This window comes from Hirundo rustica, chromosome 20 (assembly GCF_015227805.2).
Source record: "Hirundo rustica isolate bHirRus1 chromosome 20, bHirRus1.pri.v3, whole genome shotgun sequence".
Classification (NCBI taxonomy): Eukaryota; Metazoa; Chordata; class Aves; order Passeriformes; family Hirundinidae; genus Hirundo; species Hirundo rustica.
In genome coordinates this window covers 722,501-742,368 of record NC_053469.1, presented here as the reverse complement: position 1 = coordinate 742,368, position 19,868 = coordinate 722,501, and the positions used below count along the sequence as shown (strand labels likewise).

Here is a 19,868-nt window from a genome sequence, read left to right as displayed (position 1 = left end):
ATGATGGATAAAGACTTCTCATGCTGAGATGAAATCAAGATTTATATGCATTGTTTCCTCTCCCAACTTGTGGGAAGATCATCATCATTTAATTCTATCTCTGCGGCCAGCGATGGGCATCCAGAGAGCCGGTTATCACACGGCGCAGTCAGCTGGCAAGGGCCGCGACGTGCCGTTGGCACATCTGGACGGAGGCGCCGCAGCCCAGGGTGAGCGATGGCTCCTGGCCACCCTCCAAATTGCTGCAGACTGGCGGGGCTCCTCTCCACCCCCCAGCACTGCTCCTCTCCACCCCCCCCCTTTTTTTTTTTTTTACGAGAATCAGATTTTCATTGCTCCATTCAATTGCTCTTCTCTGCCATTTTTTACAGCTCTTATCGTTCCCTTGGAATATGGCCTTGAGACAGCTCATCCGTGTCCTTCACTGTGTTATCTCTTCTAACTTTTATTAAAACTTCAGCTCTCATCTGAAGATAGCTAATTAAATCCATGACAGATTATACACGCATTTAAAAACTGCACTGAACTACTTTTTCTAAGGAGAACGGGGTTTATTTTTTTTCCCCATAGTTAAAACTGAGGGTGTATAAAGAGGTTTCATTCATTTACAAAGACAAGATCCTTATCTTTCCCACTATATAGATGGGTTTATATTAAAGTTCCTTTGTTGCGTGACAAGACTCAGTGCAATTTCTCTCAGTAATTATTTCTTGTTGCCGGAAAGATCTCTCAGCCTTATACTTCTGAAATATATACACTAACATATATGCGGATGCACATCTACCCCCCAGAAAAACATAGTTTAAAACAGAAATACAAGCCCTGTACATTTTCCCTTTTTAAGTGTTCATATGCCTTAACTATAACAGCACTATTCTGATAACATTGCGGAAAGGAAATTTTTCTTTTTCACTACAAGTAACAATGAATCCTTGAAATTACTTAAAATCGCGCTTAAGCATAATTTTCTTACATAAATTAAAAGTATGTATAACAAACTCTATCATGGGCTGGACTTGCTGTACTTCTACCCATCATCCCAAATTACCATGAACTGGTCTTGAATGCAAATGGCTTTGTTATCATAAATAAATATTTGCAGGAATGGATATACTGCTCTGCAGTAAACATTATGCAGCTCCTGCACTGTCAGCTTTGTGCCAGCACGGAGAACGCAGACCTGTGCGCAGAACCGTGAGTGGGGCTGGGACACAACCCCCCCAAAACATGAGCAACGTTCACAACAGTTAAAAAGAGATATAAAATATACTCGTGGAGAAAAAACATCCTGCCCTCTAGAAAATACGATAAATAACCCACCTGAGCCTCTCTGTGATCCCTTCCTTCTCTTTAAGGCCTTTTGTAAGATATCCTTCATGGTGACCTTCATACTGTCCACCTGAATAAGTGAGAATCCATGAGCAGCATTTCTGCAAGACAGATGCACATGCAGTTTTACAAAACAATCATCACTGGCAGCTCCCCGCAGCCCTCGTTAGCTTCAAGCAAAGCACTCGTTAGGCACACGGTTAACGAAGTTGGGCTGTAGAGGGAAGTTAAAAGGAGAAACCAAGCAAGCTGCCTTAGCAAGGCAGACACAAAACCAGCCAAAATGGATTGAGATTCAAGGCAAGGGGTGTAAGGGTTTTCCTAACTTGTTGTTGTTTTTGATCACTTGGTGCTCAGCATTAGAAGTGAAAAATGGGCCGATGTACCTGGGGGCTCCTCATCTCCCCAGCTCGTTTCTGTGGGGTGTTTCACAGCACGCAGCAGGGAAGCAGTTTGCAGTGGCATTTTCATCCGTGTCCCACACGTTAGGGACAAGTGGCAGAACACCCCTCAGTGACAGCAGCTTTGCAGCACTAGCCAGGTGTTATTTCAATGCATTATCTCCAACCTAACGGGGTTCCTTCGGACACGTTCTTGTGAACGCATTGGCACAAAATCTCCCAGAAAGATCCGAGGCAGTGGGTCCTCGTCCTGGCCATCACCCATGGGAGAGGCCACACAAAGAACTGCAAAGAGCACGGGGACAGCTGTGGGGGATTCTGCTGCCAAACACCCAGAGGGGCACGCCCGGGGAAGCAGAGAGGATGACAGTATAATAGAAGAGACTCTGAACGAGCATATCAGTAAATTTTGCCCCTTAGCCCTCGCAGTCAGTCTCGGCTCATGTCAGTAGATGTCACTGCAGACAGTTGCAGGGAAATGTGAGAGCTGAGGGCTCCCACCGGAGAGATTGCTCTGCATGGAAAAAACTGGATTGCAAAGCTATTTCGGCAGGAGGAGGAGCCTTGTATCTGGCAACCAGGAATTTTAATCAGGGAGTACAGCTCTATATGAACATCACAGCTGGAATATTTTTAAAAGCAACTGGCAGGCGAAAGCAATCCAAGCAACACAAGTACATCCTGTAAAGCAAACCCACGTTACATGTCACTTTGAAACACAAATGCTGGGACTACAGCTCAGGCCACGGCAGCCGTGGCACCCCCAGCCCAGCCGGGAGGAGCCCCCACCCCTCACTGCCGTGCTCAGGGCACTGACTGCAGGGCGACCTGGGGCCAGGAGCCCCTTCCTGGGCACATGCTGGCCGCAGCTCGGTGTCCTGCAGGCCCCTCGTGCTCCTGGGACCAGCAGCTGAGCCTGGGCTCAGGACATGTCCCCCCTTGCTGGTGTGAGATGCCCTTTCCCTCTCCTCGGTTGTGCGTCGGTCTCATCTGAATTTCATTTTCAATTCCCTTTGTTCCTGACAAAATGAAACTGCCGAAAAGCCCCAAATTTATGTTCTCCAGACCATTTATTATTTATAACTCTATCTTACTTGTCTTCAAACCAAATAATCCCAACCTTTTCAATGCATCTGCTTTTCCCTCTGTTTCTGCCGCGTGTTCAGTGCAGAGGGAGCAGAGCCGAGGGAGGGAGTGCCACCACACTGCAGGTGACACTGCCATCCTGGGAACAGCCCCAGGGCTCAGAGGCTCCTACTAATGCCTGCAATGAGCAGGGATCCTCCCAAGCACTTCAGTGAGGAGCAAATTTCCCCTGAAGCTGCAGTGGAGCCCCATGACCTACACAAGCACCGCACACCTGCCCTTTGCCCAGCAGTGCCCTGGCCAATGCCTCGCTTCCCAAAAGCTTCCCTCAGAGCTGCAGTCCCAACCGACCTGCTGAGAAAAGCTCAGCGGGTTCTTCACAGTGGAAAACATGTTCTGCAGTTATAATCACAAAAAAGAAACTACCTTTGTGCTTTTATTTAAACAACACAAGGTTTCTCACTGAAGTGCTACATGAAAAGCCCTCCATGCTGGACCAGGCCATCCCAACACCTGGTGCCTCCAGGTAATTCACACAGTGCTCCACAATACCTACAGGGATTTTCCAGAAAATTCCAACCAAAATACAGGGAAATAAATTAAAATACTCCAGGGAAAAAAGAAATTGCAAAGGCAACAGAAGTCTTCCAAAACCCACTATGGCCAAAACAACCAGAGTCACAATTGCCCCCGTTGCACAAAATGCTTTCCAACACTTTTCACCCCAAACGGAGCAGGGCCTGCAGCCCCCCTCCCATGGGCACAGAGCGGCCAGTGGCACATGGCCCCAGCTCAGGGCTGCTCACATGCCCGTGGATCAGGAACATCCCAAAAAGGGAAGATTCTCTCTCAGTTGCTGACACTTCAGCTGCTACAGAGCACAGGCTGCTGTGATCCCGCCCGTGTTCCCGGCCGGTTCTTTCCACCGAGCAGCTGGCCTGAGAGCTGTCAGCCTGATTTCCCTGACACTCCATTACTAACCCCTGCCCGAGCCACGGCCATTCTTTGCCTCAGAAGCTGGATCTCATCCCAGAACAATCTTTAAAAGTTTATTTTACCGATCAAAGCAAAATAAGAAAGGCTCTGTGTTTTGCTATATTTAGTGTGCGAACCGTGAGTGAGTGCTTGGCAGGAGCAGTGAAACGCCGAGCGCACCCCGCTTTTGTAAACTCTTGGCTGTTTGCTCTGGAGCACAGCCAGAGGGGCCAAACCCCACCCTGGTCCCTTCCCTGCCCTGGCTCTCCTCTCACAAGGCACCAGAGAACCTCAGTACAACATTTCAGCACTCGGCAAGCCCACACGTCTGAGCCCGGGGTGGATGTCAGCCCAGACCAAAGAGCTCCTGCCGTCACCCCGGGGCCACGCCAGCGAGCCAGAGCACATTTCCTGTGCCCAGGAGAAACCCTGTAGAATCACAGATTAGCTGCCGTGGGAAGTGACCTCTGGAGATCACCCTGTCCAACCCCCTGGCCAGGCAGGGTCACACAGAGCAGGGACACAGGAACGTGTCCACGTGGGGTGGGGATGTCTCCGGAGAGGGAGACTCCAGCCCTCCCTGGGCAGCTGTTCCAGGGCTCTGCCACCCTCCATGGAAAGAAGTTCTTCCTCATGTTGAGGTAGAACTTCCAGTGGTTTAGTTTAAGGCCATTGCTCCTTGTCCTGTCATTGGATGCGCTGCCGGGGTGTCCTGGAGCCGCGCTCGGCACCGGATCCTCTGGAAGCCCACCAACCCAGCAGAGCCCTGCCTTGAGTGAGCACAGCACAGGAGGCTGTGCTGGAGAAACACACACCCATCTCACCTCACCTCACCTCACCTCACCACTCCCCAGCTTGCTCTGCACTGGCCGTGGCCATGGCCTGTCCCCACTCAGCCCAATCCCAGCACATCCTTAATTGCAATCACATACCACGTGTTCTACCTCACTCTAAGGTGTGATATCTTTGTTTTAAGTCAACACACTGAAAATAGGACAGACAAGCAGATGCTGGTCAATCAATTAAAACTGTTGCTGGCAAATTGGGAGCCAAAGAAATTCCTTAGCTTGTATTTTCTGTCATTTTGCAAAAACATACCTGGGTGACAAGGTTAAATCAAGCAAAGGAAATCCCTGGCACTTATCATCCACAGGCATTACTGATAAATTGTGCAGTGGAGGAATAAAGGATTACCTTCTGTATTTTTTCATTACACTTTTCTTTTGTTACAGAATACATAAATCCATTGTGGCACAATGTAATATGTATCATCGTGCTACACCTGTGGACGTTTCATAACGGCTGCCATGTCTGTGCAGTCAGGAATGATAAGTGAACCACCCGTGAATGTTAATGATAGTGATCATTCTGCAGTAACTTGGCTTTCCATCTTCTTTTACAGCCTCCGTGCCGGAGCCAGGGTGGCAAGGTTCAGGAGAGGGAAAGGGAAACAACAGCAGAGGCAGAAGCTGCCGTGGGCTCTCCTCATGGTGCCGAGGTGCCACAGGAACAGGCTGGGTCCCCCCCTTCTGCCACAAAATAAAACAACCTACACTGGAAGGACAAAAGGTTTCTGTTCCAAACGAGAACTTTTCAAAAAGCTCCTTTCTGATCTGGAGCAATTTTAATTTTTTTTTATTTTTTATAGATATATTTTTTTCTTTTTAACAGAGAAGTGGAATTTATTTTCCAGAAGTGGAATTTATAGCACTTAAAGCTCACTGCATAACCAGCTGGCATGGCTGGGAAGTGCCTGGGAGTGACTAATAGCAATTTCCACTTGATCAGCACAAAGTCAGAGTTAAGACTCAAAATCCCAGCTGATGCAATGGACTTACCTTAAGCTGGGTAATTTTTAAGATAAAGTGCAGAGTGATAGGAACCAGACTAACTAATGCCAGGCACAATTTTTATTCTGAGCCTAAATGACCTGCTTTTGTGCATCTCAGGTTGGCCTTGCATAGTTCTGTGTGCTGTTGAGTTTAACTGGCTGCATTTTGACACCACTGTAACAGTCCTCAGACCTCCATCAAATCTTCTGGTGCCCTCCTACCCCTCCCACTCCACTACCCTGGGAGCCACATTCTTAATTCTGCACCCACATTAACTGTCTTAAATTTTATATGAATATTCTAAAATGCACTTTGCAGACTACCCACCTCCATGTACAAACCAGGAACAGGCCTTTTGGGGAGTGCTGCTGGAGTCCAAGAAAAACCACATTTCAGGGCTTTGAACTGAATTTGCAAATGCACAGTGCAAGTCTGGTATTTCAAAAGGGTTTCAAACCTTAAACTATTGGGAATGGCAGAGGTGCTGCTTTGAAAATTTGTATGTAATAGTCAAAGCAATTTAAGTACAATATCAAAACAGAAAAAAAAGTGCTACAGAGCAGAGGAACTGGATGCCAAATTTCCTCTGTGTGCCAACTGGCAGCTGAGCCACAGCTCCTCGAAACACCATTAGATGGAGTGTGTCAAGCTCCAATGATAAAATTTCCAAGGGAAAAAGCCCTAATGATGGTACAGATTTATTTTAAGCCTTTCAGGTATGACCTCACCACCTCAAGAAGTCTGCATTTCCATGGATGTGGTGCTCTGTTTGCCTTTCCCTGACAAACACTCTGGACAGGAGAGCGGGGCCGTGTGCGAGCGCCGCGCCTGAGGCTGGACAAAGCTCTGCTTTCCAGAGCAGCCACCTTCCAAAAACATAACTCGCTAGACTAATGGGCAGCGAGCAGCCAGAACGACTGCCCTCCGTCTTCTCCTTGTGTAACTTTGCCAGAGTCCTTGGAACTTGCCAAATTCGGTCATGCCTGCTTAGCTTGCTCGACTGATTGTGCCAGAAAAGAAAATAAGACACAGATGTATTTGAGCTCTTTGAGATGCCAGTAAGAGCGACAGCTAATGGCTTCATTTCGACCCTCCCCTACCAGCTGGGCACAGGTGGGGGGATAATGAGGTCCCTCTCCCTAATCAAACTCAATTATTTACTACTCTGTACAGCCACAAAGACATTCGCATCCAGCTCGGAATATAAACTGCACTGCGGGCTACTTCCAGCCACCACCTCTGGGTATTTATAACCAACTCAAGTGGCTCAGGGTTTGCCTTGGCAGGAGTTGAAGTGTCTGAAGTTCTGCAAAGTGCTCCTGCTCCAACACGTCCTGCTGAAGCGGGGTCCCTGGCGGGGCTCCACCGCGGTCAGCGCGGCGAGAGCGGAGAGCGAGCACGGCTCCAGCACCCAGCTTCTCACAAGCAGCAACATTTTTCAACAGTGATTCAATATTAATAAACATTACAGTCACAAGGCTGACATGGCAGCAGCTGAGATACTTCAGCACGAGGAGGAAGAAAAAAAAAGATGCAAAATACAAAACCACAATTACGTGCGCCGGTGGGGTGACAGGGGAGGAAGAAGACATAGAATTTACAACAAATCCCTACAAAAATAAGACAGCACATACATTTAAACTCACTGAGGTAACAACCTCTTGATCAAGTGATGATCAAGTAATTCTTTATTCTAGGGGACACATTAAAAATTCTAATTTAAACCGAACTATTTAGGTAATATTATCTAACTATTTAGGTATTAACAGTAATCACAAGCCATTTAAAATTAAAACGTGGACACTGGAACCAAAATGACCTTTTCAAAAGAGCACTGCTTATGATGCAGCTGTCCTACTTCTCCTCAGCAGCAAGGAAGCTCCTCACACCAGCACAAACGATGACAAACCAAAAGACTTTGCATTTTTCTGCAGGATCTGCAGCTGGACCCTAATCCTGCTCCTAGCTCCAGGCAGAGACCCCTGAGGTCTCTGGGCTCCCAGGGGAAGGGCAGTGCCACCTCCTCCGAGCCAGCATCCAAACCCTGGCCCACCCCTGGTCCCTGCAGTGAAAACTGACCCCAGCTCAGGGGGAGGGGGCAGCAGGGAAAGGGGACTCTTTCCAGATGAGAAATCAGCAACAATTTAGAGCTGTCTATTGACAATGACCTCCCCTTCCTCACCACAGCCTCAGTGCAGCACAGCCCAGCATCTCAGCCTTGAATAACTCAGTTGTGAACACTGGGGCCAGAATATTTTATTTCCCAGTGCCCTAATGCAGTGGAACAAAGTGAATGTGGCCTTTGGGAATACACGTGGGATTTCTGACAATGGCTTTCTGTAGGATGCTTTGGAACGTCACTAAGAAACGCAGTACACAATAAAGAATATAAAAACTAATTAAATAAGCCAGATTAAAAAAAAAAAAGTCTGATTATTCAGAACTAGAAGCAGCTGTGGTGTTAAGAAATGTAAGTAATGTCCAATAACCAGGAAAACCCTATTAGCATTTTCATTTCAAGAGCTCCAAACATGAAATATTTTTCCCAAGTAAGAAGTGGCTTATGCTCCTGGCATTTTGTTCTAGTAATTAAGGCCTTCTGATGGTTTAAGAGATTTTTCATTCACAAGCAAAGAAAAATAAAAGTGATCAAGCACAGTATATATCCCTACTTCACTGCTAAGGACATGGCAAATTCTTCTTGATCTACAAGCTCAGGTCTCAGGGGTGGGTGGGATGTCCCTCATCAAAACTCCTCTGGGCCTGGGAGGGGAATGTCCAGTCCTGTTCCAGCTGGCGTGCTTGGTTACTGCTCGCTTCCCTTCCTGACCACGGCATTGCTGTTAAGCCACACCACAACTATTTGTCTATAAAACCACTTCTCTCACTGCAGAGCAGCACCAACACACGAATTTTGACGAGGTCAGGGGGAGGGCAGCAGAGGAGGAGGAGGGCAGGAGGAGGGCTGGCGCGGAGCTGTGCCCAGGCCAGGCTCTACTCACATGCGCACGAAGAGCGACTGCTTGGCCGCCAGCCCCGGGGACGAGTACTTCTCCACCAGTGCCAGGGTGCTGAAGCCAAACTTGTGGATGGGCTCATTGGAGTCCAGGGGTGGGAAATCGGTGTCCACCTCGCCGTCGTCCTCGGCGATGTGCAGGCAGTAGGCGCTGACGTTGTCGCTGGAACAGAGAGCGCCTTCGGTCAGCACAGCACAGCGCAGCACAGCGCAGCACAGCACAGCACAGGGAGCATGCACCGGAGCCTGCACGGGCACCTGTGCAGCAGCAGGCTCTGAAATGCCGCTGGGGACACCTGCACAAACACGTCCCCAGAGGTCCCGACCGCCGCAACCCTGCGGCGACAGAAAACCCAAACCTCACAGCAAAGCGCTCTTTGTCCTTAGCTGCTCCGCAAGCAAAACCTGGCAATGATTAAAACACAATAAAATCTATAAAGGTTTCATGATTTCATAAAGCAGGAAGTAATATTTCTCCATTTGTGAAAATTTATTTATACGATGACTACGCTTCGGAGCTAAGGCAAACAAGAGGAAGCTGTGATTTTTCACAGATCAAACATCTGTGGAAGTTTAGTGTCTGGGGGCTGGAAAAGCAGAGAGTGCTCTCGGGAAGGTAAGAAGGGTAATGAACTACGGGGAAAGTCAAAAAATCTCTCCAACACAGTAGCAATGATTAGCAGAAAACTTACCTTTACTAAATACCTAAGTTCAGTCACCAAAAGCAGTTACAAATTAATAAACACCAACAAGCAGAACTAACACAGAAAGTTGAAACAGATACAATGTGAAAGAAATAAAGAGCTGAGCCTCTTTCTTTCCACAGATGAAAGCCCAGAGGGAAACAACTGCTTATAGATACCAAACAGGTATTAATCATAATTTCCTAGCATTGAAATCTATTTCAACTGTTACTTCAGTTTAAATTATTGACTTGAAAATAAGTGTTCTTTCTGACTGTAAACCTGCCAGCACTCAGGCCTTTCCCCAGCCATGCAGTAAAGCTGGAGGTGCACGTGGCAGCATGTTTCTAAACTCTGCAGTTTAAATTTGGAGTTTTAATTGCATGATTGATGCTTAAATTAATTAATTGTAAAGTGTATGCTAATTGTTTAATTGGTCGCTTGATCTATATAGATCATTTTTTGAATTAAATGAGTTGATTTACAAAGTTTATTGATTGGATGTGACAATGAATTATTTCACTGACTACCTGATTTGCAATTTTCTCAATTAATTCACAAACCTTTGGTTGCAACTGTGCTTTATTGGGAGTGCTTAGTCCAGGTGATCTATAGGCATCTTGTCATGACTAAGACATTTATTATAGAAAACAGGGAATAATGATGCATTGCTGTTAATGTAACCTGCAAATTTGCTAACCAAAAGGTAATTCAGCAACATTCACCACTCTGAATTTTGAAAATTCTGCAAATACTAGTAAAGAAACTTTGTGGCCTTGAACCCTTCCAGGGATGGGGCAGCCACAGCTGCTCTGGGCACCCAGGGCCTGCCCAGCCTCCCAGGCAGGAATTCCTCCCCAGTCTCCCATGCAGCCCTGCCCTCTGGCAGTGGGAGCCATTCCCTGTGCCCTGTCCCCAGCCCCTCTGCAGCTCTCCTGGCAGGGGCTCTAATGCCAGCTCTGCCAGCCTGTCCCCAGAGCAGAGGGGACAGAGCCTCTGGACTTGTTCCAGCAGCTCCACATCCTTCCCATGCTGGGGGATTACAGACCAAGCCCTGCTTTTGAACCACTGAACACCACTGGACACAGCCAGCATGGTCCCAAAGCCACCCCAGTGCCACCAGCACCAACACCAAACACAGGGAAAATACATAGAGCTGGTTAAATCCCACAGAACAAAGGGGTTAAAATGTCTGCAATCACGGACTGGGTTCCTGAACACTGACTCAGATTTAGCTACAATGTGTTAAAAAACCCAACAAGTCCAGCCAGTAAAACTGTTCTGCACTTTGAACCTCCACCAGGCTGAGTGAGATTCAAGTTGGGAACTTAAAAGCTCAGTACAAAAACTGAGGGAAGTAACAGCAATCCTCACTCCTAAAAATAGCAAATGTATTTGAATTGTGCATCCCACTATTAATTTCTTCCTAGAAAGGGATTTTGTTTATTTTTTGCAGGTGGAATCATTCCAGCACATCTGTCAGGGGCTGGCAAGAAGATGGTCTGCTGGGTTACAGCCCCAGTTCTTGTGTGAGAGGCCAGGGACGGGGCTGCTAACACTGTCAGTGGTTCCTCGAACCAAGAGACTGAATAGAGACAAATACAATACAATTATAATAAAAAAGGCAGCCTAATTGAATACAGAATGTTCTCAAAGCTGTCAACGAGTACTCATTCACTTCAGACTCTTACACCTATCTTTTAGGGAAAGGAATTAGGCAGTAATATATTCTTTTCCTAAAGACAGAAGGGGTTGTTTCTCCTAATTATAAAGTCTAAAACCTTCTCATTATTCTCACAGTGTCACTAGCAGGTATAGTTGTCACTCCGCATGCCTTGTATACTCGTCTGAGGCATTCTATAGGTGTATTTTATTGCAGTGCCACAGTGATCCCTACTTTGTCTCTTTACACTCTGACTGAATCAGGAGCAAATGGCCAGTGTAGAATGGGTACCCTACACAAGCTCCTTCCTTACTTGGAAATATGAGAATTAGTTTACAGTTAAATCAGTCCTTGCTCCAGGACTGGCAGTCAGCAATGCTAAAAAAAAAGATGATGGAGACATGAGAAACACTCAAGAACCTACAAGCAAACAAACTTCTTGGAAACTCGAGGCTCTGCCCCTGAATCTGAGCCTTTGTCCCCAGATTCTCAGTTGCTGCTGTATCTAACACGTGCTCTTGGGAACTCACGCCTCCATTATTAATTTTATTCTTTCTGCTCTGAGATTTGATTACATTGGACAGCCTCCTTGCTCATGAGCACTTTTTGACACATCATAGCATCTTATCCTTCCAGGCAGACAGTGAAATTCATTTCCTCCCACTGTTGCCTTTGCTGTGGGCAGTGATGGTTCATGGAACTCTCCACTCACTGGTGGGGCATGAAATCACAAAAGCCTCTGTGACACCAAGAGATGAAGTTTGCGTTATTTTTACATAGTTTTGAAATGATTCATTTACAGATCCAAGCCTTCCTGTTGATCATTTCCCAGCACAGAGCAGTTAATTGAAGGAGAAATGGCTGGAGGTGCACGTGCGCTGCTCGGAGGGAAATACTGATAAATGTGAGGGTGCCAAGATTTATATACCCAAACACTGACAAAGAAATCCATTTCAGTACGCAAAAAGGCTGCAGAGGAGAAGTTTAGAGGTGAAGAGGTAGTAAAGAAAGAGCATTACTTCAGCTTGGGTTCCCGGCCCTCACTTGTATATTGCCAGCAGATGAGCCCGATCAGGTCGTGCACCTTGGCGTTGGCGATGGTCACCACGGTCATGGGCTGCAGCTTGTCTTGGCTTGTGTGCAGTGGGAGGTAGACATCAATTTTTTTGGTTGCCGTTGTACCAACGTGGCCCTGTTGAGGAAAGGGATTTCATCAGAATGTAGAAAAGAGTGTGACAAGGTTTATAGAAAATCTAGGTGGATGGAGTTCTGTTCAGCAAAAACTAGTTTTAGAAAACTAAAATATGCTACTACGGCTTCAAATTGGAAGAAGATTGAACATTTAAATTCCAATTGTTTCCCTGCTGTTTCTCTGTAAAAAGGACATGAAATATCTGGACATGTTTTCACAGATTTCCATAAAGAGCCTGAACTTTGCTGCAGGAGCCCACGCTCCTGCAGAATCCAAAAAACCCGAATTATGTGTGGGATGGGGAGGAAAAGGGACCCAACAAACCTGCCTAAGACTTCTGAAGTGCACTACCCTTGTTTCTGCGTTTCTGCTCTCTTCTGCAGTTCTTCCCCACTACCTGGGAGCCCCCAGAGGGGCACAGATACCCACTCACCAAGGCTTGGCCTTGGCTGGCCAAGAGAACAAAGTCACACACACAGCTGAGGCACTGAAGTGCTCTGTTTGAATACACCAAGAAGAATCAGCTAACATTGGGGTACATTGGAACTTACTGGATGAAAAGAATCCATTTAGTGCTCTGGAGATTGACAATTAAATAAACCATAAAACACACACTAACACAGAGATCTATGAAGTTTGAATTACAAGAAAAGAATGTTTAATCTACTGCAGGTAGGGCTGTAGCTTTCACACCGAGATCTTTTAAACAAACAAAAGATTGCACATCCTGATCCCCTCTTCCAAAGCACTCAAAATAACTCTGTGTCTCCATCTCTCTCCATATTACAAGGGCCTTGAGAAGAGAAAGGGTTTCTTAAATTAATCACTTGGAATTCTAAGTAACAGAATAAAAGGATTCAATGCTATAAATCTATAATGAGAGCATAAAACAGGGAGTTAAATGCCATGTGCTAATTTCAATATATTGTTAAAAACCATTTGATCCTTCAGTGTGATTATAAATTAGAGAAGTAATAGGAATTTAAAGTTATTCATACTGGCATAGCTAAAAGTATTATTAAAATCCATCCCAACATAATAAATTTGTTTTTTAAGAAAGCATTTTTACGGAACAGATACCTCCTCTTCCCATATTTTTAGGGTAAGAAGAAACTGGTTTTGCTCATTTAAAGGAAGGGTTAAGTTTGCAACAGACTCTTTTTGGATAAACCTGAACAACCTTTGCTTGAGCTCATGTGCCTGGGACACTCTGAGAAACCACCCATAACCTCACAAAATCATAAACACAACAGAGCCACAGCTGGTAAAAAACACAAGGGTGGGTTTCTTTCTCCATCTCTCTGCTTTTCTACTTCCACAATGTATTTTTAAAGGGAAATAACCAGGTTCCAGGTGACAAATCACCTGTCTGTGCCCAGATGCACACCCAGGGCACGTGAGGCTGAGAGAATCGGTGACACTGTGGCTGTGGGCAGAGACACCCCCAAGCTGGGGCTGCTTTGGCAAGAGAAGGAGGAAACAGCACTTACCAGGAAATGAATGTGGCTCCTTGGCACGCTAACTCAGTTACATATATTAATCCAAGGAGGCCAGAACTGTAAGTAACGCTGGGCCCTGATAATGAAAATCCAAGAAAAATGGACACACAGATGTCGGAATCCATGCCAAGGTTACAACTGACACACCCAGCACCAAGGCAGGGAAGGGACAAAGGAGCCAGGAGCTGGGACCAATGACCGAAGAGACCAGATTATCCATCAGCCACTGCATGAACGGTGTGAACCCATAACCCAAACCCAGGAGTTCATAAAATCACCCCATTCAGGGGCCCTGGGCTCCAGCAATCACAAACTGACAGTCACACTCCTGGGGCTCCTCTCACAGCACGGCTCTGTGACTTACTTGGTGTTTGCTGGTTTTTAACTCAACCTTTCTTAGTTCTTCCTCATCTCTGAATCTCCTCTACCTCCTCCAGCCTATTTTCGGTATCTTTCTTGTCCAAACTCCCTCCACTACAGCTATCCTGTTCTCCTACTCACAAACACTCAATGTGAAAACCAAACTGACAGGAGACTTAAACCAGGTAAAAGTCACACATCTGAGCAAGAGGAGCAATCCCAACAACAGCAGGACTGGGAAACAACTCAAAGCACTGCTGTTATACTCAAGATCTTTTAAAAAGTCAGAGAAATAGTTTTATCAATCAAAGGTCTGTAAAGCTGATGGCCATGGGGTATTAGAGAGGCTGAAACCCGAAGGCAATTAGATTTTCTATTGGTAATGAGAACATCCACTGTCACACCGGGTAGGAAATGTTTGTATAAACCCGCAGGTCAGGGCTGAGACTGATCAGTCCCACATCGAGGGGGGCTGGAGGAAACCTCTGCTGTGTTTATTGCACACTGGGGGTGTTTGCTCAGAACCACCCCATAAATCCAACCCATCAGGTCCCTGCCTGTGGGCCAGAGCCGATCCATACCCTCAGCCCTTCCTGCGAAGCGTTAATTGTGCAGGAAGTCCCCGAGAGCTCCATTACTGCGTGCTCAGAGCCCAGGGGGCGAGGCTGGACGCGGTGGGACCAGGCTGTGGCCAGGGGTCAGCTCCGGCCACGCTGGACACCACCAGTGACAGCTCCTGGCTCCTCACGGACCGGGAGTCTCCTCTCCAGGAGGAACCGCTCCGAACCAGACCACAGGCAGTACTGGAACCACAATCCCTTCTTGCTCCCAACTAAAAACTGCATTCCAAGGGGAAATGCTGAGGAAACCCAGAAGATAAAGGACAATTACCGATATTCAAAGAGGCAGCATCAAACTTTATTAATAGATCCCGTATAAAATTCAATGGAAAATCTATTCAGGGCCAGGGGCCTTACCATTTCGAGTTTCCTTAATAGCCTCCAATAAATCTGGGAAGCATAAAGGGGCTGTTAAATTAACATTTTCCTGATCTGTCACCTGTGGCACAGTTAATTTGTCAAAAAATTCTTTTAGCTTGTCACTGGACACTGTATATTCTGACAAATGAAGTCTGGAATAAAATTGACAAAATATCTCGTTAATTTTCTAGGAAATCACAAATCTGATTCCATTAAGCTTTTATTGTTGGAAATGTTATATCCCAGCAATCCTTTAAGAAAGTGGGGAGTAACTGGATACACTGAAAATGTACAATAAATCATAGAAAATTTTCCTAGTATTTTTATTAATGGTGCTCTCCTACAGCATGTCAAATTAAAAAAAAAAAAAAAATTAAAATCTATCCATTTTTCCAATATAAGATGTCTTTCTAGGATTTAAAATCAAATTTTAATCGAAGTCCACGAGGGAATGCACCCCTCCCTGCAACAGCAGATGATGTGTACCTTCAGCAGGGGAGGTGTGCTCACTGATGCCTCACCTGACACAGGATATTGGGGAGAGCTCGTCCACCCCAGGACAACTCACCCCAAAAGGTGCTGCAGCACCTGCAGAACAGGGAGCTGTGGGAGACTCAGGTACACCGTGTCCTTCTCACTCCTGCTTTGCTCCACTGCACACCACGGCACAAAATTAAAACAAAGTCCATAAACATTTCCAGGAGAAAAGTGATTGATTTTCAACACTGACAATTTACTGCCTCTTCCTGCACAATGGAGTTCTGTGACTAAATGTTATATCACTTTAAGATTAGATGTTCTAATGATATAATGCAAAGATTTTACTGAATCGTTATTTAGTGGGAGTCATAAAAACCTCTTAAAATTAATCTTTCATGCACATCTAGCTTACCCAAAGTTAGCATTTAATTAGATGGCCTTGGCACGAATGAGCTTACTACTTTATTTGCTCAATCAGTATATGTCTCTTCAGTAATTATAATTAATTCAAGTCATTGACTCACCTCCCAGCAAACAACGCTAAACACTGCACAAAATGGAAACAAATGCTTTTCCCTTCCCAAATGCAAAATGTCTTCTCACTTTTAAATTCAGTTAAATGTTTTTTGGTTTGGGTGACAGGGTGTTGAATACACTCTGTGATCCAGTAATCACCTCCACAACATAACTTACTCTCCTATGTATTTAACTGACACACAGAAAATACTCGAAGGGGAAAAGTGGAAATATAATAAGCCAGCATTTACAACACACAAAAAGTTCTAACAGATCAGAGCACAGATGTTTTTGGCAATATAAGGGACCATATTTTTCTTTTTTCTTTCCTCCTCCAACCCACCACTATTCCCTACCCTGGCAAAATGGGAGTGGGGTTTATTTCTTCAGGTGGTTACAGCAGCACTGGAGTTTTTCCTTACTTTGGGCGCTTGGTTCCCTCTGTTACTCTCAAACCACGTGTGCAGGACACCCCAGCGAGGCTGGGCTGCGCCCCAGCACACTGCCAGCTCTGCAGCTTCTCAACGAAGCCTCAAAGTTCCCTTCTGAGGAGAGGATTCTCCTTCCTATCGCCCCAGCTTGTGCTGCAGAGTTAGCAGATCACGATGTAAAACTCCATTAACATCATTAAATACTTAATTTATCTTATTCACGCTGTCACTATTCATAAAAATTTAACCCAGTAATTTCCTGTTATCCAAAGCATAACAAAGTATGAATATTTAACTCCAAGGTAAATAACACACTATTATTTTTTATTCTAAATTGTTGACTTCACTTAGCATGCCTGCTCTGTACGGCACCACGCCATTTGTCAATTAAAGGTCCAGATGTTTCGCAGGCTGCAGAGGCAGCAGCAGCTCTGAGCAATGCGTCCTCTGCATCGCAACGATCGCTACAACCCCAGCTCCAGGCTGCATTAACATGCTCATGTTTTATTCCAGCCCCCTCCTAATGTACCAGTTAATTATACAACACACAGCTGAGAAACATCACCTCCGAGCTGGACAGTTTCCTTCCACGCTTCCACCTGAACACGCCTTCACACGCACCTCAAACCCAGGATTTACAGAAATAACCACACAGTCAAGCACCCAAATCGCTGCCTGCCCTTGCTTGGCATTCACTCCCACAATTAATAAAATTATGTAAGTCCTGAGCAAAGAATAAGACACATAACGCTGGTAACAGCACGTTTCAATTATAGTAACACGCATTCATTTATACAACTCTCTATGAATTAAAATCTGGTTTACTTGGAGTGCTATTAATATGAATTCTTAATACTGCTTTTTTTTCTGACAAATGCTACGTGGAGGGAGGGAGAAACCCCAGGTCCATCCCTGTTACAGCCACGTAGGTGTCAGATTTAGGACAAATGGCCCTGTCCACCCCTCACCTGCCACACTCCCGTGGCATTTTGCCCCATTTGGCTCCCTCTCTGTGTGCCCAAGCAAACACAGAGGGTTGGATGTCCCACCAGCTGTGTGGCACCAGCTCACCCTGCCCCTGCAGCCCTGGGCTGCTCAGCTGCCGCAGCTCTGGTGAGGGATAAAACACATTTTTAGATTGATCCAAGTGGAGCTGCTCCAGCTGCAGCAGAAATGCATTCATTACCCCAAACCATCATCGAATTCCTTCTAGTGAGGAGAAGGAACAGCCTCTTTAGAAGAATTATATATATTTTACTTAGTAATAAACATTACAATTTAATACCGAGGAATAGAGTTATTCTTTGTAATAACAAAATGCAACCAAAACTTATAATTAAAACTACACCATAAACATTATTTGTGCGTTAAGGAACACGGCACGATCTATTTTAACGAACAGATGCTCTAAAAAAGATAAATGTTTTCAGAAATATTCAATCCTTGAACAGATCAGCCTCTAATCCTCTGCTTCCGCTGCACAAAGCAGACAGCTCAAGTTCCTCGAGGACATCAGCCAACCTTAGGTGGAACATTTTTAATACATCACCGTGTCACTTTTTAATGCGCCACAATCTATTAACCACATGGCAAACTAACAGGGATTTTTAAAATATGGGTTTTATAGCTTTGTGCCGGTGATTAATTAAATAAATAGCCAGCGTTTCACAAATCATCCCTCTAATTAGTCGAAGCCAGACACTGTGCATTCCCTGGCACTGCTGCCAGCTGAAGCTCGCAGAAGGGCAGCGGCAGCGCCCGGCAGCGCCAGCCCGGGCTGGCACGGCACCGCCGCCGGCACCGCCGCCGGCCCGCAGGTGCTGCACTCAGCTGGAACGGGGCTCCAGCTGCTTGCAAAACGTGTTCTGTGCAATTATTCTCCCTCATCCTGAAGGAAACGATCGAGGTAACAAAGGGAACGCGGCCGCGTCTGGGATTTGACCTGAAGTAGCGAAGTTGTGCGTTGCGGAAAATGAACAAATACTGAAGGCAGATGCTGGAAAAAATGCACCCGCTAAATGATGCATTTTCTGTCAAAACATTTCAAAGTTGAAGCTACAACTAATTACATGCAGTCCATTCAAAGAAGCCAAGCAAGGCTTATCATTAAAATGACTCAATTATTCTTAAAAGAAAGAGAAAATCATCTGTAAAACCTGCCTGCAATCTCATCAGTTTTACTGTACCTACCTCGATACATCATTTCCCCCAGAGCTCAAATTAAACTCCTAATAGCTAACACGCTCAAGTTTTACTACAGGTTTTTCTCCAAATCATTATTAACTGGAATTTCCTACCCAGGAAGGGTTTTATATGGAAATTTGTTCTGCAGTGTTTAGTGATGCTATCACAACAGCTTTTTGCCCCTCAATTTAAAAACCATCAGAGAGACAAACATGGCGTGGAGTCAGGCTGCTCATGGAGATGGGATTTGATTTCTCCCACCAGGAGATTTCCTTCTCAGCATCAGCCCCCAAACCACCCCCCAGAGCCAAGCTTCCTTGCACTCAGGAAGAAATGTGCACTCTTGGGCTGGGGTGACACGGAGCGCCTGCCCCACGGTGCCAGGGCAGGTCCCACAGCACTGGGAAGAGCCCAGGACTGATAAAAAAGAGCTAATAACTAATAACTAATAACTGAAAACTAATAACTAATAGAAGGTGTCCCAGTGACACTTCTGTGGCACTGCACTCGCCCTCCCAGCTGGCAGCAGGCAGCGCCGGCACACCAGCGCTTCCATCACACAGAACCAGTTTAAGGAGGGGTCTTCCCCCACCACCTCGACAGCCAAGACTTCAACCTTGGGAAGCTTGTGCCCCTAAAATACATGAAAATGCACTGATGGGCCGTTCGAGCAACTTCAGTGCAGGACACTTTCTGACATAAAGCGTTTTCAACCGTTTTTCCCCCAGCATTTGGGTCCATAGCAGCTGGAGGTGTGCTAAATTTATAAATTCAATCTCCACAAAGACCCGAGAAACTGCTCTTATCAGTAAATCAAGCAAGCTCGGCTAGTATTAAGAAGATGGGGAGAATTTTTCCCTGCTTCGGTTCAGATAGGGAAACAAAAGAATTTACATGGAAAACCCCTGACCATTATATTGCCTTTACAAATTCTGAGTGGGAAATATTAAATAAATTAAAAAATAATTTAGTGAAATATAAATTTATACTGGAATCAAGAATACACCAATTACCACTTCACTTACATTTAATGCTTAACTACAAAACAAGAACTCTTTGATCAGTGATTTCATGGTGCTTAAACAAACCCATAAGTGAGCCCTTTCTCCGTAATTACCATCAATGCTTCAAAATGATTTTTCAACTACTAGGGTCAAAGTACAGGCCTGGTCTAAAAAACCGTCCTGTGAGAAATTAAAAAATCCAACTTCCTCTCCCTCAGGAACGTTTCTCCCAAAAAT

General features: G+C 45.6%; 1 protein-coding gene across 4 annotated transcripts in view; it reads right to left on the bottom strand.

Moving 5' to 3' along the window:
- The window catches only part of MAPKAP1 (MAPK associated protein 1), an 80,620-nt gene that overhangs the window by 35,627 nt on the left and 25,125 nt on the right, over positions 1-19,868 (bottom strand). For all 4 annotated transcript variants that reach the window (XM_040083489.2, XM_040083491.2, XM_058423133.1 and 1 more), the window contains exons 5-7: positions 12,005-12,177; positions 8,626-8,802; positions 1,321-1,430 (exon numbers count right to left, since the gene is read on the bottom strand). In XM_040083489.2, coding sequence (XP_039939423.1) covers positions 1,321-1,430; positions 8,626-8,802; positions 12,005-12,177 — 460 coding nt within the window. The remainder of the gene's footprint in view (positions 1-1,320; positions 1,431-8,625; positions 8,803-12,004; positions 12,178-19,868) is intronic.